At 46.0% G+C, this 19,928-nt stretch overlaps 1 protein-coding gene across 1 annotated transcript in view; it reads right to left on the bottom strand.

Moving 5' to 3' along the window:
• LOC133132533 (periostin-like) overlaps positions 1–19,928 on the bottom strand; it is a 40,882-nt gene that overhangs the window by 14,926 nt on the left and 6,028 nt on the right. Inside the window, 10 exon segments of the mRNA XM_061248003.1 lie at positions 2,484–2,548; positions 2,551–2,616; positions 4,615–4,749; positions 5,106–5,318; positions 8,704–8,845; positions 9,568–9,714; positions 10,050–10,214; positions 11,761–11,918; positions 13,187–13,251; positions 19,886–19,928. The exon segment at positions 19,886–19,928 is cut by the window's right edge and continues 56 nt beyond it. Of these exon segments, the coding sequence (XP_061103987.1) occupies positions 2,484–2,548; positions 2,551–2,616; positions 4,615–4,749; positions 5,106–5,318; positions 8,704–8,845; positions 9,568–9,714; positions 10,050–10,214; positions 11,761–11,918; positions 13,187–13,251; positions 19,886–19,928 (1,199 nt within the window).

The following is a 19,928-nucleotide window of genomic DNA, read 5'->3' as shown; positions in this document are numbered from 1 at the left end:
CTAAACATAGTTTGAGAAACTAGTTGTATAAACCCCTGCCTTACATGATCCGATACGAACACAGAAGGCTAACGAGGGGGCACTATTAGCTCAGGCAGTAAGAGCAGTCGTCAGGCAGCCGGAGGGTTGCCAGTTCGATCCCCCGTCCTGGGTGCGTCCCCGAGCAAGACACCTACCCACCAAATGCTCCTGACGAGCTGGTCGGTGCCTTGCATGGCAGCCAATCGCCATTGGTGCACGTGTGTATGAACGGGTGAATGAGCAGCACCAATTGTACAGCGCTTTGGATAAAGAAGCTATATAAACGGCAGCCATTTATCATTTTAACAATGTGCAACAGTACAAGCCACATCCGCGTCAGACCCAGCGCTGATGAAGTGAAGAACCGCTGGCGTCGGCGTTTTGGGCCAGATGCGGGCGGCCGGGCGGCCCACGTGTCCGCCGCCGCGGGGGCCGGTGAGACGAAGCCTCCTTCCTAAACGCATCAAGACGCGGAGACGATTCGCAAAGCGGCGCTGCCAAAAAGGAACGCGCAGAAATCTGGCCGGCGTGGTGTTTGGAACGGAGAGGAACGGAGTGGCAGATGAGTAATGCCCGGGCTGAGACCGTGTCCAATCCGCCACGGCTCCGCCTCGGCTTTCATCTGACGAACGCAATCGGCTAATAATCACAAACAGGGTCGCCAGCGACGACCGCGGCTGCCAAACACACGGAGAAGATAAGCCCCGACAAAAGATCGCCGGAGTATTTCTGTAATTACATACGACGTTTAAGGGATTTATGTCAATTTTGGAAGACAAAAAAATAAAAATAAAAATCAACAACTTCGTCCTTGAAGTAGGGTTCAAGCCTGTAGCCATCTGATGGAACACAAGCAAAAGGATCCTGGCTGGGAATCCACAGCTAAGTAGCTGTTGAGATACTGATGTCCAAACATTTTATTATACTTAAATACTAATGCATTTTATTTATTTATTTTTTTTGCAAACAAACGTACTTAATCATCAGCAAAAGGAGACAAAGTACACTATTGTCTCCTATAATTTATGTACACTATAGTACAATTAGCTCTCAACTGCCTTACGTCAGTGTAATCATGTGCAAATTGCAAAGCCTCACCAATATTCCAGACACAGACCAAACAAACTCCAACACAACCCGTGTACCAGTTAATACTAAATGAGTCCTGCCTACTCTTCACAGAGTAAATAGGCAAAAAACATTGGGCAACACAGTGGGTAAGTCAAAAATGAGTGAACTACTGCAGATATACTTCTCCATATCTGCTCAGTGAGTGTAATCTAACATACTGCCCTCGGCTTCACATAATTAAAAGAAACGACAGTATTTCTATTATCACTAGCCTCTCAACCCACATCGATGCCTACATTTCGACCGCTTATGGCGGCCATTTTGTTTTTCTCGGTTGACCCGAGGGCCCTGGTCGTACTCCAGAGGGACGTCTCCCACCTGCCGCTGGACGGAGCCAGTCACACTGAGCTACAGGGCGATGGGTAACAACAGCACCGGCACACACCGCTGAGTTCTGGGCCGTAGACCAAGGCCAGGATCCAGAACCGTCTCCGATTCGCTTCCCCATGGGAGCTCGACCTTCAGGCTCCTTAATCGAGACGTTTGATCAATAGCAGCCTGAAGAACTCTCATCACGCACAGAGACTAGTGGACATCTGTTACGCACTGCGTCAAAGGCATTTTTAGAGTGTTTTTCCACCGTAAAAAAAACAAAAAGGTCACACCTTAAGGCTTTATGAATCATACCCAAAGCCTTCATAAACACAACATAATCCCTTCATGAAGTATGACATTTGCTTATGGCATATAAAGCCATCATGTCATGTTTACATGTTTATGTCTTGACATGAAGCATTTATATGCAGCATTTTGTTTCAAGTTTATTTATTATCTTCTGTATTCCATTTACCATCACATTTACTGCAGTTATGAAATACGGTCCACCACATGTGGCCAACAAGTACATCACTTTTCTCATTTCAAGCATTGAAAATTAAAGAACCATATTTCATGTGTCAGAACCAGAAATTCGAAGAGATTCTTCACGGTTCAGTAATTTTAAAATACATCATTTTGGATGGTCAAACTTGATGGGAGTTGTGAGAAACATCTTAGCTTTGTGCCAGAACTAGATTTTTGGCCCTAACAATAATCACTTTTAAAGTGAAGGAGAAGGAGCTGACAGACAGACAGGCAGAGGGAACTCACAGCTTAACTCAAATGGAACGTAGCCTAATAAGGAAAGGGAACTCAAAATAACACAACAGGAAGTACGAAGGAAAGGAATCTCACAGACTGAACTCAAACAGGGATTAGCACGGAAAGGGAACTCACAGACTTAACTAAAACAGGAACGAATACGGAAAGGGATCTCACAGACTTAAACAGGAACTAATACGGAAAGGGCACTTACAGACTCGAACAGGAAGTAGTACGTGAAGGGAACTCACAGTTCGGTAGATGAACACCCTCAGGAACCTTCCACCGAGGGTTTCCAGCAGCTGCCCATTGTACTCTTCAGCTTCACAATGTGGTTTTCCAGAATGATCTTCAGGAGTTTGTGATCCATGCGCAAGATATCCTCTGAAGGGGTTACATCGATGAAACTTAACCCTTATGTATAGTCACTTAACCCCTAGGTTATTGTACATGCATTATTCATTGTCTGAAAGGTCCTAAATAAACGTACCATACATTTTACATTACATTGGCAGAATAGTTAAAAACTGAATCAAATCAATATTTTTTGCGACCACCCTTTGGCTTTAAAACTGTATCACTTTTCTGAGATAGCCAACGCTGTCCTGCAGTTCTATAAGACAAGAACTTGCCACAGTTCTTCTGCAGAATTTGGTTGGTTCCTTGCAACTGATCTCAGACAGCCATGATCAAGTTTTTATGTAAAAATTGCTTAGAGTAATATGCTACTTTTTAAAAATTTAATACAAAAATGTCTCTGTAAAATTAAATCTTTTGGAAAAGGAATATTCGGAAATCTCAAAAGTGTTCTTTTATACCAACACACACAAAAAAACATATATATAATTAAGTCTAGGGTGCCTAAGACTTCTGCACAGTACTGTATGTATTGTGCATGTAGCATACACTGCTGGCTATATTACATACTTGATAGAAAATGTCTATTTTGTTTATTATAAGAAACTAGTATTTGAAGGGGAAGCTGGTTGAAATGGAGCAATGTTATTGCAAAGAATTATGTCAGAGGACAGTTTATTATTGTCTGAGAGTGTGATTAATTAAAGTTGTAAATAATATAATGGATTTCATTTCTTGCATTTCACCCGATGGGCACCCCACATGCATCTTACCCCCACCTACCCCCCTCCCCAACTGTGGCCCCTGCAGCAGCATAGGGGGTGGGAGTGTTGATTAATGTGCCGTTACAAATTCTGGGTCGGTACTGGAATAGCCCCGGCCATACGTGAGGTCCCAGACAGGCTGTGGCTGTACAGTCTCTTAGGAGATGTCGGAGATAGTCAGGAGGATACGATAGCTTACGTATCTGTGCTCAATGCCGTAACCTCTGCAGCCCCCATGAAATAAAAACCTGGCAGCAGTCCAGGAGAATTACTACCAGGAGGGGTTCTTTATGCTCCGGATCTCATTCATATTTTCACATGGAATTCCGGTGGTCTTCCTACTTGCTCCGACCCTCCGGAAAACCGCCTCTGAGGCGATGGATCCCCACGTACGCTGGCTTTCTGAAACTGCGCCAGATTAAGGCACGGCTCAAGCACGGGACGGGTTCAGAGTGTAAGAATTTAGGAATGTACAGTCCGGAGAACAGACCGCCCGGCTCAACAGGGGTCATGGTTTACGCATGATCTGGAAAAGGGGGTCTTTTCTGATTCAGAGTCAAAGTAATCCTGGGGACCCCCCCTTATCAGTCAGAAAGGGTTATGTTCTGTATATGCAGTAAAAAATAGTTTTATTTTTCTGAAATATTTTACTACGTGTGTGCTGTATGGTCATTGCATATGGAGTCCAGTCAGGGACCCTCCACAGTGTCGTCAAAGAGCCCCTGTTGAGAACTAGAGCATCCAGCACTACATCAAACCCAGGCTAGAGCACCCCAGTGAGACTCTGCCTGTAGTTCATGACTGCATAATCCGCTCCACATTTTTACGTCCCCAGACTTCCCCCCTGTATCACGCAAGCTGTGTCTACGCGAAGCGCAGGGCTGTGGTATCTGCTGGTTTTCAGTGTCTTCTAAAGCAGAAAGTGATCATTAGATTGTTCTTGACTGACCTTTCTAATGTGAATGATGTCACAATCACTGCTGGTAATTGAAAGCAACAGAGTTCTAGAACACTAGAATATTGACTTAGAATTTTGAAAGTACATTCCAAAGAACCTCCTCTTGAACGAGTTAATCTAATTCATTGATTGGCTATGGAGCCCACGCCCTTTGTTTTTTTTTAAGGCCTAACTTGCCTGATGATGGTAAGGAGGCCACAAAAACCAGCAGACACCGTGGCCTTTGGGGTTCATCGTTTGACAGGCCTGTGCTGACGTGTTTTTCCGGCAGATTCCGGGGGCGTGAGGCACAGAAGGACTCACCGGAGAACACGGAGTTGAGCGGAGCCAGGAGCGTGTACTGGTCTTTGGGCCTCATGGCCTCCTGCAGGCCCAGCTCGGCCACCATGTCACTGAAGGTGCTCTGAGACGGGCCCACCAGCTCCAACACGTCCTTAGCTTAACGCCACGGCAACATGACATCACAGTCAGAATCCTCTCCAAATGCAGCACCGCCATTTACATACCGTATTTTCCATTGGTTAGCTAATTATAAGTTGTTCCTATGGTTTGCTAATGCATCAATATTCATGTAACTAATACATTGGCTAGTAGCTAACAAATACTTTAACTAATGAAACTTGCTGAATTCATGTATTTGCACATCAATTAATTAATGTTAACAGCTACATTAGTTAATGCCAATTCATGTTCCTTGTTGTAGGGTGACCAGATAAGAATACTGGAAAACAGCTGAGATACATTTTTTTTGTACAGAAGGTTCTAGAAGCAGGACCGGGACACGGAAGGCTCACCTGAGTCGGGCATGAGCACCTGGTCGATGAGGTGGATGACCCCGTTGGAGGTGACGATGTCCTTCTTCAGCACCATCCTGATGCCGTTGACCGTCAGGCTGTCTCCGTCGCAGCCGATCTCGATGTTGGCGCCCTCCTCCGTCTCGTAAGACGTGCCCGCCATGATGGCCTCCGAGCACTGGACCGAGCTCAGCAGGTGGTACTTCAGCAGAGCTGGGGAGGGAGCGACCGTCAACGGTCAAACCTCAGAAATATGCCCCCGCATATACACATAGGGAGGGATGGACCATCTACGGTCAAACCACTGAAATATGCCCCCGCATATACACATAGGGAGGGATGGACCATCTACGGTCAAACCACTGAAATATGCCCTCGCATAAGATTCATATTTATTTTGCTTAGTAGGGACAGTGCACATTAATCAACATTTTCAGTTTCCACATCAATGTGCCAGAGTTAGCTGATGAGCTCATTTTCATTTGTACGTGTACACATCAGCCAAAGGCGCGTTGGGTATGCCAAAAGGACAATTAACAGTTTCAACTCTTCACCAACTCAAAGCAAGATAACATGTTCAGTAATAGAGCAAATTACTAGTGTGCCTGAGACCTTTATGGCCTTAAAATCAGCATTTCCTAAATAAAACCTAATCAGTAAAAACCACATCTTTGAATGTTCCAGGTAATGATTAACAGAGATTAATCATGAGGATCAGAACAGATCGTTCAGCCCATTCCGTTTCATCATATTACTAAGGCTGTCATAACACCAGGAGGATGCCTGAAGAGAACAGACTGTTCTGCCCACACGAACACTAATCATGATTGGTTTGGACTCATTTGGATTAAGCCATTATAAAGCGATTATATTGTAATGTAGTACAATGGAGACTGGAAAATTCAGTGAAATGGTGGTAGAGACCTGGATTAACTAACATAAAAAAGTATGGTGGCACCCCCTAGCCAGCAGTATATAAATTGTACCTTTTTTGCTGGAAAAAGGTACTTATTAGTACTCAAATATAACATTATTGTACTTTCAGGGTTCTGTAGATTAAAAAAAAGAAAGAAGTCATGGTCAAGGATAAACATTTTAAAAAATTAAATTGAGTGGTTATCTGAAGGGTGTCTGGGGAGCCATGGTACTCTGAAGAGGTGACTTTTCAAACCCAACTACAGACAGCGAGGGAAGCCGTGGGCTTTCACTGCCGAGACAGACGTGTGTATTTGAGGGACAACGCTGACAAAATGGAGTCTTATCTCCAACACACACAAATATATTACAATCCCCCTAAGAAACCCCCCAAAAAAGGCGAAAAGCACTTCTGAGAGTGATGTGAACTCTGACACTGGGAGCAGATCAAACGTGGTCTGTTTTTAACATTTAATAACGCTGCGTAGAGAAGCAATTTCTTTTTAATGATCACCCCTCCCTACTCACTGTTGTGTGGTGTTCTGTAATACACATGGCGGCACACAATAAACTTTTAATAAGAAAGTTTAAAGAAGCCGCCCGCACAGTTTTTCTGGCATTCGCACAACAGGTTGTGCCAAATAAGGAATTCAGCGGGACTCATATTAGAGAGCCATATATTTTCATTCTGGTCTTGGAGAAGTTTCCCTCTATTAGTTTTTAATGAGCCCTGCTCTACCCCCCAACCCACCCCCCCCCCCCAACACCCCCGCTGTCTTATGCTACCCAGAATTCCCTAGAAGGCGAATGATTAATGTCCCGTCTCATTGGCCCACAGATCCGGATACACAGAGGCACGCAGCACGGCGCTAAAGGCTAGCCGCTAGCGATTCCCCGTGCTTGTACTGTACATGAAACTTGTAATGTAACTCGTAGATCATCCTACCACCGGGGCGCCTGGCTGCCGGTTTTATGCGTCTGGAGCTAGGGCACTGTCAGACCCCTGGATCATCCGAGCGTGGAGAACACTTACTTCATCCTGGAGCCTACAGGTGGCGGTGAGTTCATATTCCGTGAGGGCGGGGAATAGGAGTGAAATCAATCACCGCTTTATTCCACGTGTAATTCATTTCTGCGTTTCATGTCGAAAGCAGGACCCATTAATCTTCCTGCGGTTTTCTCGCCCCGTAGACTTACTTTCAAAAGCTCAGTATTCACTTACTGGATCGCGAGCATTAATTACGCGTAAGAAATGAGTGCTGTCACAGTGTTCAGTTACTGGATTACAGGGATTAATTACGCATAAAAAACGGGCCCCTGTCATGGTTTCGGACTTCCACCGAGCGTAGGGGGAAGCACATCAGCCAAGAAAGTAGTCCTGTCGGAGTACAGTTAACCTGTCGTTGATTCACTCATTAATTACCCTGTCTGGCAGCTAACTTTAAAAAACAACGACTCAACACTACTGTTCTTGACATTGGACGCTCTCGCCCACCCAACCTGGCTAAAACATTTGGATGCTTCTTAATTTGTATTGTGGTCTATTTTTAATGTTGACATACAGGATGTGTGGCCATGGATTTGGCCAGGACACATTTTTTCATCTCAAGGGTAATGCTTCTGTTAAAATGAAGGTTAAATAAAATAAAATAAATACATTTGTTTGCCAACTGACTGAGTATTTGAGATGCCTGTGAGTAAGTGTCTTAGAGAGCTGAGTGACGAAGGGGATTCAAGCCGCAGTGTGGCCACAAAAAGATCAGGGGAGCTGTTGGGCCCTTGAGCGAGGCCCCTTAACCCCACATTGCTCCAGGGATGGATTGTACCCTGCTTAGTCTAATCAACTGTAAGTTGCTTGGGATGAATGTGTCAGCTAATTAACTGTAATGTAGATAACTGGAATGAAATCTCCGGGCACAGATCGGCTCCTCACCGTCTAACTGAAATACGCGTTTGTACACCTCTTGTCACAGGTTCTCTCCCTCATGTCTGACTGAAACACGCGTTTGTACACCTCTCCACACAGGTTCCCTCCCTCATGTCTGACTGAAACACGCGTTTGTACACCTCTCCACACAGGTTTCCTCCCTCATGTCTGACTGAAACATGCGTTTGTACACCTCTCCACACAGGTTCCCTCCCTCATGTCTGACTGAAACACGCGTTTGTACACCTCTCCACACAGGTTTCCTCCCTCATGTCTGACTGAAACACGGGTTTGTACACCTCTCCACACAGGTTCCCTCCCTCATGTCTGACTGAAACACACGTTTGTACACCTCTCCACACAGGTTCCCTCCCTCATGTCTGACTGAAACACGCGTTTGTACACCTCTCCACACAGGTTCCCTCCCTCATGTCTGACTGAAACACGCGTTTGTACACCTCTCCACACAGGTTTCCTCCCTCATGTCTGACTGAAACACGCGTTTGTACACCTCTCCACACAGGTTTCCTCCCTCATGTCTGACTGAAACACGCGTTTGTACACCTCTCCACACAGGTTTCCTCCCTCATGTCTGACTGAAACACGCCTTTGTACACCTCCCTCACTTCCCCACACATAAAAATCAGGGCGTGTGTAAATACACCGCGTTTTTCCAGCATGTCAGCTGGGCCGGGGGAAACTGCTGTTTGTCTTTCTCTTCTCTTTTTTCCCCCTGTTTGTACTGCGGCGGTTTACCTCGGAGGATGTCCTTGTCGCTCATCAGTCTCTCCAGCACGTCCTTGTCCATCTTTTCAAAGGCCTGGTTGGTCGGGGCGAACAGGGTCAGCTGACCCGGCTCTCCGAGTCGGTCCAAAAGACCTGCGTCCTGAGCCAGGGCCTGGAGGGAGAAGCAAGGCATTTACACAGATTACAGCGTTTACCCTCAATCGTGTTCCTATAGAGACGCTGAATGAATTCTGTGTGTGTGTGTGTGTGTGAAACTCTTCTTTAGTTCTTTACGCCCTCTATGATGGGTGTGAAATGTGTGAAATGGTTTCGCCCGACACTGAAGAACTAGATAAGAAATAAAGCTAATGAATAACCCTCAAACTAGATGGGGTTGATCCACTATGGAGACACAGCCTGTTGGGAGCTGGTATACCGGTTTTTGTTCACAACCACCGACTGACCTACTCAGCCTGACAAATGCAATAAGCAGTAGGAATAATTTTCTTCTTCAGAAAACCTTGCTTGCCAGCGTTTATTCATCAGCAGGGGCGTACTTTGTGTGACATTGGCTCAGGAGGTAAGAGTGGTCATCTGGCAGTCATCTGTGAGCCGGCGGGTTGCCAGTTTGATCCCGCCCTGGCTATGTCAAAGTGTCCATGAGCAAGAACTGGTTCATGTGGAGCAATCGCTGTTGGTGTGTAAATGTGTGTGTGAATAGGTGAATGAGAGGCATCAATTGTACAGCACTTTGGATAAAGGCGCCATCTAAATGCAGAGATTTACCATTGCGTGTGAGTGTGTTATACCTCCCGCATTACGCTCTTTGTTATTGAGATAAAACAAGCCTTTTTTTAAGACAAACCGAAACAAAAATCAGATCATGGCGCGTACACTCAGAGTGGAAAGATCATCGTCGACTTCCAGGACGTCCCTGATGGAGTTCCCAGCAGCAGTGATGACCCGGTCGATCACATGCACCACCCCGTTGGTGGCCACCTGGTTAGCGTGGATAATCCTGGCGCAGTTCACCGTTACAACCTACAGGGGGCAGCAGCGAAGACAACAAACTTCAAACTCACCAACATTCCACTCAACAGTTAATCGTTGTTCTCTTCTAAAGATTTACAAATTCAAATTTTATTCATTGAAAGAAAGTCTTGAAATATTGTCTTTTTTCTCCACCGACAAAATTGTTAAACTGTGAAATAGCTTGCCTGTAGAAGCACAATTCAAGACCAGGGTTAAGGCAATGTTAAATGCTTAGGCAACATCAGTAGGTAAAATTACAAGTCTGATGGCCTAGATGGTCTGTCCCTTTAATCAAACAGTTTTATATTCGTATGTATTCACTAGCATTGTTGCCGAAAACCTACCCCGTTTGAGTAGTGGTTGATGTACAGGCCCAGATCGAGGTACAAAGACGTGAGCGTCATTCCGTTCTTCAGGTCCTTGGTCAGGAGACGGCGGTTGACCATGTGGTAGCGGAGGGCGTTGTAGAGCTCGATGTTCACATTGCTCACCAGTCCGCCCCGCACTTCCTGTGAACAAAGAGCGCTGACTTCAACAGATCATCTTCACATAGGGATAAACCCTACCCTGTTGCAATCATCCAGCTGTGCCAGCTCGAAAACTGAGCTGTCAAACTGGTCATAAAGCTGGTCTCGCTGGGTATGAGCTGGTCAACCAACAAGGCAAAGCTGGTCATGAAGCTGTTCTAACTGGGTATGTGCTGGTCAACCAGCTAGTCTGAGCTGGTGGCTGGTCAACCATGTGAAGCTGGGAGCTGGTATTCATTAATAGATGAACAGACACACGGGTAAACCCTGGTCATGGAGAGCCTCACATTCTGCTGATTTGTCACTGTCACTCAACACTTGATCAGTCGATCACACGGCTAGCTCACCTCACTTGGATTCTCGGATCTGAACTGGTTGCTGACTTTACGGTGAAAACAAAACCCAACAGAACCCTGCAGCTCTCCCGGACCAGGGCTGGGGACCTCAGGTCCAAAATAATCTCTTAATGCAAACACTGATTTAATTACACACATGAGGAAAAAATGAACTGTTTATGGGTTCAGAGGCACTCATTTATAAGGAATTTGTCGTCTTTAATCAATTCCAGAGATGTAGTGGTAATTACTCTGTAAATACTCAAAAGAAACAATGATTATTTCTGCTTAATGCTACATACAGAATAATAATTAATCATTTTAACAATTAATAATTGTTCAGTGCTGTGCATTTAACTGTTTTGAAGTTAATTTAGACTTGTGCAGACCTATAAAAGTCACAGGACTGTTGTTTACCATGTATTTTGTACAAAATAGAAAGTACTCTGAGTTCAAAAGATAGCTGCAGTCCCATATTTAAGTATGCCATTATTATGGTCTATGCATTTTCATATGATTACTGTATAAAGCCATTAGGCTAGTTATCAGAGTAATTCAAATAATTTAAAATTCCTTTAGAAATTACTGATTTCCCCAGTTTGTTAAGCCCAGGGTACTTTCCTTCCCTCAATGATGCCTAGGAGGCAGCAGTTTTTAGAACAAAAACACCTAATTACATTACATTACATTACATTACATTAATGGCATTTGGCAGACGCTCTTATCCAGAGCGACGTACAACAAAGTGCATACCCATAACCAGGGATAAGTGCGCTGAAAGACCCTAGAGGGAGGTACAATTTCAACTGCTACCTGCACAACAAAGATAAGGACCAGGGCCTATTTGAATTTTTTTTTTTTTTTTTTTTTTTACAAACAACAAAGAAAGCAAAAGTATGACCAAACCCCTTAACTAGCCAAACACTGCTTACATAGACAAACTAAAAATACTGATATACAAAAAAGTAAATCACAGAAAGCGACAGATTAGCAAACTAGCTAGCTCAGTAACATAGATAGGTTTAATAAAAATACATTCCATAAAAACTGCCTGTGAAGAAGTATGTGCACGTCATCTGTGGTTGGCTGAGCTGAACCTGCTGCCTTCCAGGTGACACCGTGGTAAGGAACGTACCAATTGAAATTATGCTTTTTCCCCCCCCCCCCCTTTTTTTTTTAACCAGGCGACTGACCGGGTGCAGGAGGTCCCAGGCGTCGTTGCTGGGGGCGAACATCGTGTACGGGCCCGACCCCTCGATCTCCTCTCGCAGTTTGGACATGTCCGAGTACTTCTGCGTGGTGGTGGCTTTGACCATGCCCAGAGTGCCGTAGATGTTGTCGATGGGGGCCACTGCGAGAGAGAGAACCCCCGATAATAACCACAACGAAGACCCTCGAAGGGATGGTTCACATCAAAAACTCGGTCAAAGAATGATTGTTCGAAAGCAATCACACCGACAAGATTTAGATTTACAAAGACAAAGATTTAGATGGATCTGTTCAACCAACTTCTTTATGCAAACAGTTTTTTAGCGATCTGACATTCCGAGTTCATTTTTATTCAGCTTTTAAACTGTGCTTCCACCTCTCCAGCATACTCTCCTCTTCTTAGCTCCAGCAGGCTGGAGTCATTAACAGGAGTTAGTGTAGCGATTAGAGATCATCCATTACTGTCATATCGCCTTGCTGTTCCCCTTTCTTCAGTCTCAGGAGATGAATGGAGCTGGAGACCACAGTATAAAAACGGCGGTTTTGAGTGCCAAAAATACAGAGCTTATTTCATGGAGGGTCCAAAGAAGCCGTGATTGCCCCAAACCTTATTAAACGCTGCTAAACTTATTAGCACAATTTACCGCCATATAAAGTAGCTTAATTTCTTTTACCAGGAAACCTTGCTTGCGGCTTGTGTAATAAAATCTCAGGGTTGTTAAGCCGACATCATTTTAAAGCGCAGCCCCCACCACACGAACATACACACACAGGCCCTAAATTTGAACCACCCCATAAACTGTGTGTACTTACACAGCAAATATGTACAGGCACAATGTCTGTGGCATAAAAAGCAGGGCCCTGCAAAAATACGCAGATGTTTTTAACGAGTGTCTCTTTCGATGGTGCAAAACAGAAGGACGTTTTAACAAGCTTGGCTTTGTGCTTTCACTGGGACGCAGCAGCTCGGAGCAGAACTGACTGAACAAGCGGCGCTTTAGCACGTTTAGCACGTTAGCGCCAGGAACGGGCCCATCACTGCTCTTTAGACGCTGGCTGAAGGGATGGGCACGTGGAGCCAAAGCATCACAGCCTGTCGGCTCTTCTGACTGGCACTGCAGAAGCCACTGATTTACAAATTGAAGCAAAATTACTGGACGCACTGTTGCCAAGTAGTCGTTGTCTTTTTTTTGCTTCTCTACATTTTTCCTGGCACAGCAATTTAATCAGTATGCGCTATTGTATATCCTGCTGTTTTATTAACAGTTTGCCTCATTTCAACGATGGGAATTACATAATGTTGCTGTAAAACACACACACACACGCGCGCATACACACACACACACACAAACACAAAGTGCATGCATTGTACACACACGCACACGGAATTTATTTGACGTTGAGACGGACCTGCAGGGCATCCTCGCATGCCATCCAGCTTCATGTATCCGGGGCAACACTCATAGAGAATGGTCCTGTCAGAGAGAACACAGAACACAGAACACAGAACGGTTACATGAGTGGTCACCAAATAAAGGGGGCAGTTGTTTGAGAGAACATAGAACACAGAACGGTTAGCATGAGTGGTCACCAAGTAAAAGGAGCAGTTGTTTCAGAGAACATAGAACACAGAACACAGAACGGTAACTAAGGAAACCACAATGGACAGCATTCCTACAGTATTAATTAATTAATTTACAAATTAATTTGAAGATCACTGAACTTACGAAACTGCGCTAAAGGAGATGAAGACAGCAGGAGTGCTTGTGTATACAGAGATGCCTGTGTGCCTGTCTATTTGGTGTTGTGCCTGCGTGTGTGTGTGTGTGTGTGTGGGTTTGTGTGTGTCCGTGTGTTTTCTGGCAGAAAACAGTACAGGGTGATATTGGCCTTGGATCCAGTGTTCAATGAGCCACAGATCGGAGATATTTTATACAGAAGAGTGAACCATGGAGAGATCAGAGGAGGCTTCCTGCCATATTCACCAAGAACGTTCTCACATGAATAAGTAGTTTCACATTTCTAAGCTGTGGTTTGGCCCCATCTGTTGCATATACAACATAATGGTAAAATTCTCATGCTAATAAACCATTCATCTGTCATCATGACTGTCAGATGCAACATTTAGCCTGGCTCAAGATCATTCACCCAAAGTCCTGGCCAGGGTGTGTCCCGTCAAAAATCCGTTAGCCCCTCTCATAGCTCCGCCCTATTCTGCAGTCCAAGAGTTGCGTATAGTTAACCAAACTGTGCTTCTACAAGCACAACCTCTTCAAGCAGAAGAACACTCTAATGCCTATGTAGCACTCACTACTGGCAATTGAAAGCAATGGAGTTCTAGAACATTCATTTTTGACACTGACTGAAAAAAAAAAATTAAAATAATAGTTTAACAATTTGAGAGACCATTGGCCTGCATCGGTTGTTTTGTTCAAGATTGAAAGAATGCATTCACATGCTTTTCTGGTTAGGAAACAATATCCAGAGGCTTATCACTTCAGCTTACAATTACAAGTTTTAGCGCAATTAAATGGGTTCTTTGGCTCCGTAGAGGAACCCTTGGCGTTCTTGGTACCCTCTATCATAGGTGTGAAGTATGAAAGCTCCCAGACACAGAACTATTTTGCCCTATAAAGATCCCTTGAACTTCTTCTATGGAATCACAGGGTTGTTTTTGCAAAAGAAAAATCATGTACTCTCCTGCTCTCTCCTCAACTCTCCTCTCCCCTCCTCTCCCCTTCTCTCCCGTCCTCTCTTCCTCTCTCCTCCTCTCCTCTCCCTCTCTGCCCTCTCCTCTCCCCTTCTCTCCTTCTCTCATTGCCTCTCCTCTCATCCCCTCCTCTCCTCTCCTCTCTTCAGGGACCTTTGCACAAGGAAAGGGAGTGGAGATCTGATATTGACCAACTGTTTGATGTCAGAATGGAGAAAGGCCAGCTTAGTGTTCTTAGGCTGTCAGACAAGGAAAATATCAGGGGGAAAATATGCGTCATCCGTTTTACAGTGCTTTACCGTGTGCGGGAGCGGGAACGTACAGTAACCTTGGGGTCGGGGGGACAAGGAGAGAGAGGGCGAACGACAGGTAGAGAGAAAATGAGAGAGGAGACATAGCAGGAAGGATAGAGAGAGCCAAGGAACGATGGAAAGAGAGAAAGAGAGTGGGAAGAGGAGAGTGGAGCAGACAGCGAGAGAGAGGAAGAGAGAGAAAGAGAGAATTAACCAAATTAATAAAAGAAAAGAGAAGGAAAGGAAAAGCCCTGAAGGACTAAGCATGGCGACGCCAAGTATCGCCCCATATCTGTCCTGAATTCAGACTCAAAATTGAATGCAAATGTCAGGCCTGTGACATGAGGTAATCGTAACTCCGCCATTATCTGGGCTGGTCATCTCTATCTGTCTCCTGTAACCCGGGGCCAGCTTTCAAACACAGAAGGGCCCACATTCTTCATTTTCCCCAGGGCCGGAAAAAAACGTTTAGACTCACTAATGAGCTGGGGAAAGATTGATCTCGAGGTCTAGGGCAGTGGTCCCCAACGTTGGAGAGTCTAGTTCCTGTGACTCACCTCTTATTAAAAACTGTGTTGGAAACATAGGCTCAAAACTGAATGACTTCTTTTAACAAGTCAAAGCGACTTAAGAGAGCCCTGTAACTAGTGCAGTGCAGCTTGGGCAGAGTGTAATCTCTCAGGAGTAAATTCATGACTAATTATTTCCTCCACATCTTCTTGCAACCCGCCCGGGTCCCCTCTAAAGACTCAGCAGTTAGTCCCAAAGCACAGTTTAGACAGCTGCTCTGGGAAATACCTCTGGGTTCGCCCCCCGTGTAGCCCAATGCACACACGGCCAACTGCTCAGCACGAAATCAGCTCTGACAGAGTGCAATTATCACTGATGGAGTGCATTTCAATCCCCAGTGGGCCCACATGAACATGGGTAAAACTGAATCATTTCACATTTTGCAAATATCATGCCATCGCAGTATTAATGACATATGGGGCACAGAAACATAAATCCCTGCTTTGTGGGGACGTGCGAAAAACAGAGTGTTTCCCACAGGGACTCGTGGGTACGGAGGCCGTACAGGACTTGTACATAAACACACGTGTTCGCCGCTGAAAACACCAATGAACTGAAAGAACGGAACCCATCCAACGTACAGTTACATCAAGCGGAACCTTTTTGGGGACTTGGTGAACCCATTTAAAACAAGTGTCCAAATGTCCAAGTCCTATGGCCTCCCGCAACCAGGGAGTTAACTTAACGAGTACTCAGACGTTGATATTTTATATTGTTACACAATTTTGTGGGCTAATTTATGCAATTATCTACACCCCCTACCTCTCTACGTTAGCCTCCCATGGCTAATAAGCAACCAGAATTACCTGGTTATATCTCACATCTCTCATTAGCATGCTGCTTTTTAAGCTAAGATGTATTCAAGCAGACTGGCAGGATTGACTGCCGCACTTCACATAAAAATTATCCAAAGCTGTAATTTAAGCGCCACTGCTATCCCATGGGCAGGGGAGCTAGTCACCCAAGCCTTTCAAACTCATTTCATGTCTGGAAAATTGTTTGGCTTTCATTAAAAAAAGAGGTTACAGCCACGGACGACACGCCTCACATTATAAAAACCTGGGAAGCCAGTCTGCACCCCAGACACCTTCAGCGTCCAAACGCCCGCAGATAACACGCTTTATCAGGGAACTGCGGATGAAATATCAATTTTACAGGCGACTTACTGTGACGGAGCCTGACTAATGCATTTTCACCCGAAGGAATGATTAATGGATGCTGTGCTATTCATTCTTTTTTGAGGCATTCCAATTTTAAAATGTCAGCACTTCAGTGGTGCGGCCTGTCGGGCAACTGACTCTTCATCCTCCCATAAATATCACCCCGGGATTTCCCACTCACATATAAGACCCCATCCCATCTCTGTCAGAAACAATCTGTGCCAACACATCTCTATCAGAAACAATCTGCCAACACATCTCTATCAGAAACAATCTGCCAACACATCTCTATCAGAAACAATCTGCCAACACATCTCTCAGTAAAAATCTGTGCCAACAAATTTCTCTGAGTTACGATCTGTGACAACACATCTCTATCAGTAACAATCTGCCAACTTATCTCTATCAGTAACAATCTGTGCCAACACATCTCTCTGAGTCACGATCTGTGACAACACATCTCTATCAGTAACAATCTGCCAACTTATCTCTATCAGAAACAATCTGTGACAACACATTTCTATGAGTAACAATCTGCAAACTTATCTCTATCAGTAATGATCTGTGCCAGTACATCTGAGTAATCTGAGTAACGATCTGTGACAACACATCCCTATCAGTAACAATCTGTGCCCGCACATCTCTCTGAGTAACAATCTGTGCCAACACATCTCTATCAGTAACAATCTGTGCCAACACATCTCTATCAGTAACAATCTGTGCCAACACATCTCTCTGAGTAACAATCTGTGCCAACACATCTCAATCAGTAACAATCTGTGCCAACACATCTCTATCAGTAACATTCTCTACCCTGGTGAAAAAAAGGGTTTTGAAACAGCTGGTAGCTGGATGACCAGTTCAGACCAGCTCCGTACTCAACTTAGTTTGACCAGCTCAAGCTATGTTTTGAAACAGCTGGTAGCTGGTCATATCTGGATTTTACAGGGTACTGTTCCCCTCTCTGAATAAAATAAGAAAGATGGGCTTGGCTGCATTCCTTTAAAAAAGTCTGCATGCTACAGACAAAGCTTTCACACAGTGCTTAGTCCCTGGCATCTGTGGGGCAGAGTGTAGCAAAAACAATTTAACATTCTGGTAGCAGAGATGATTTCACACCTCAGCTGTGTAACTAAGGCAATATATGAAGAGAGTCTCACTGATTCAACACCCTGCTACTGTAACTGATTTGACAACATAGCAGTTTAACTGTTGAACACTAAAAAAGTTCTGGTGATTTAAGCAAAGCAATGAACAGTAACAGATTTAACACCCACACAGTGCAACCAATTTAACACATCAGCAGTGGAACTCATTAACACCCCAGCAGTGTAACGCATTAACACCCCAGCAGTGTAACACACTCTCTCCATCAGAGAGACCGCTCTCCACCGCGGGCCGTCTGCACCCGGGGGGGACGTGCAGGACAGCGGCCTGTCACCAGGGCAGGTACAGTGAGAGGAGGGTGGAATCCAGAACAGAGGGGGTGGAATCAGTCGAGTATGTGGGATGGGGTTGAGGCAGGGTGGAGGATGGGGGGGTTAAGCACCTTCCACTCACAGTTTCCAGGCAGAGGGCCTGGGGGTGATAAAGGGAGAGCTTCTTTCCAGCGCCCCCCCACAACTGATAGAGGAGCTGGAAAGTTCTGCGGATCCCGGAGACCCTGCCGGGAATGTGATTTGGGAATGTGATTTGGGAGACCCCATCCCGCTCACATTCCCACTCCCTGCGATCAGTCAGGGAGACGCACGTCGAGCCGGGCTCTGTAGCGCCACAGGAGTTCGGCAAACACAGTAAATTAATTCTCTTAATCGATCCCTTGTAGTCATTAGGCCAGCAATGACCTGTGGCACCCCCACTGCGAGAAACCACAGGCTCCATCTGCGAGCACGTTGCTAAGAGACGTGGGACACTCACTGAATTCACTGTGGATAGTGGCGTCGAACTGAGTTTTAGGAAAGGGCTGTTACCCTAGCAGTGGTCAGGGGAAAACAAGCCACATGCCCAAGGCGGGTTTTTTGAACAGGGAGCCAGTTTGAACTGGTTAAAAATATAAACCCTCAAGCCAAGGACTTTATGGCCCAAACGGCCACAAGCCCCTAACCGACAGAACAGCCAGCAGTAATTCCTGTGGTGAGCCTCGATCCCAGCCAGACTCAAGGGCAGTTTCCATGGGTCTGTTTAACTGGGCTTGAACCACGGGTGAGCAAACACACCTTCCTTTCACAAGATGAAGAACGGATAAACGAGAAACTGGAGAGAAGGAGTGAAAGTAAGAGAGAGCGAGAGAGAGTGAAGGCAAGGGGGGAGAGAGAGAGGGTGAGGGGGGAGAAAGAGGGGGAGAGAGAGAGGGAGTGATTGAGAGAAAGAGGGAGAGTGAGGGAGAGAGAGAGGGTGAGGGGGAGAAAGAGGGGGAGAGAGAGAGGGAGTGATTGAGAGAGAGAGGGAGAGTGAGGGAGAGAGAGAGGGTGAGGGGGAGAACGAGAGGGAGAGTGAGGGGGAGAGAGGGGAGGGGGAGCTGGGGGTTTCTCTCCCTGCTCAGAGCCAGTTTATACATCCCACACATCCTGTGAGACAGTGGAAACCATGAGTCCTGTCTCAACAAACTCTCACACTCCCTGCCAATCACCTGTCTCTCCTCGCTCACCCAATCACCTGTGTCCCTTCTCTCAGCCAATCCGCTATTTCCCCTCTCCCAGCCAATCACCCTCTTCATTCTCTCAGCTAATCACCTGTCTCCACTCTCCTAGCCAATCACCTTTCTCCCCTCTACCAGCCAATCACTTTTCCCCTGCTCCCAGCTAATCACCTTTCCCCTAATTACCAGCCTATCACCTACAGCGTGTCCCTTCTCCCAGCCAATTGCATGTCTCTGTTCTCCCAGGGAATCATGTCTCTCCTCCCCCCCCAGCCAATCACGTGTCTCCCCTCCCAGTCACACAGCCAGCCCCTGCACAGGTAGCAGAAGCCCAGCGGCTGCCATCTCTGTGCAGGGCACGTGCTGCACACTCGCCTGTGTGACTGTTCACCACCAGACGAGCAGTCGAACGGCATTAAAACAGGGCGTGGCAGCGGCAGCAGCCCATCCACACAGGAGTCCCACTGAGGGAAACTGTGAGTGACATCATCATCTGGGCCTGGCCACGGTTATAGAAAAGCCCTTAAGGCAACACAATGAGCGTTTCTGCCGTCCGTGAGAATGACATCACCTCTCAGGCCCAGGTGAGACCGTGTGTCCAGGTGAGCCGCCGGGACCAGCCCCAGGCGCCCCGGGGGCTGAACCCCCCCCCCGCTCCTCATTGGCTGAAGCTGACCTCTGACCTGGGGCTGACCAGGTGTAAGGCTCCACACAGACGGTAAGAAACGGCAGACTTACGCCTTCTTGCCGCAGATGGACCCACGGTACCAGTTTCGACACG

The sequence above is a fragment of the Conger conger genome, chromosome 7 (genome assembly GCF_963514075.1).
Source record: "Conger conger chromosome 7, fConCon1.1, whole genome shotgun sequence".
Taxonomy (NCBI): Eukaryota; Metazoa; Chordata; class Actinopteri; order Anguilliformes; family Congridae; genus Conger; species Conger conger.
This window is presented reverse-complemented; position numbering and strand designations above follow the sequence as displayed.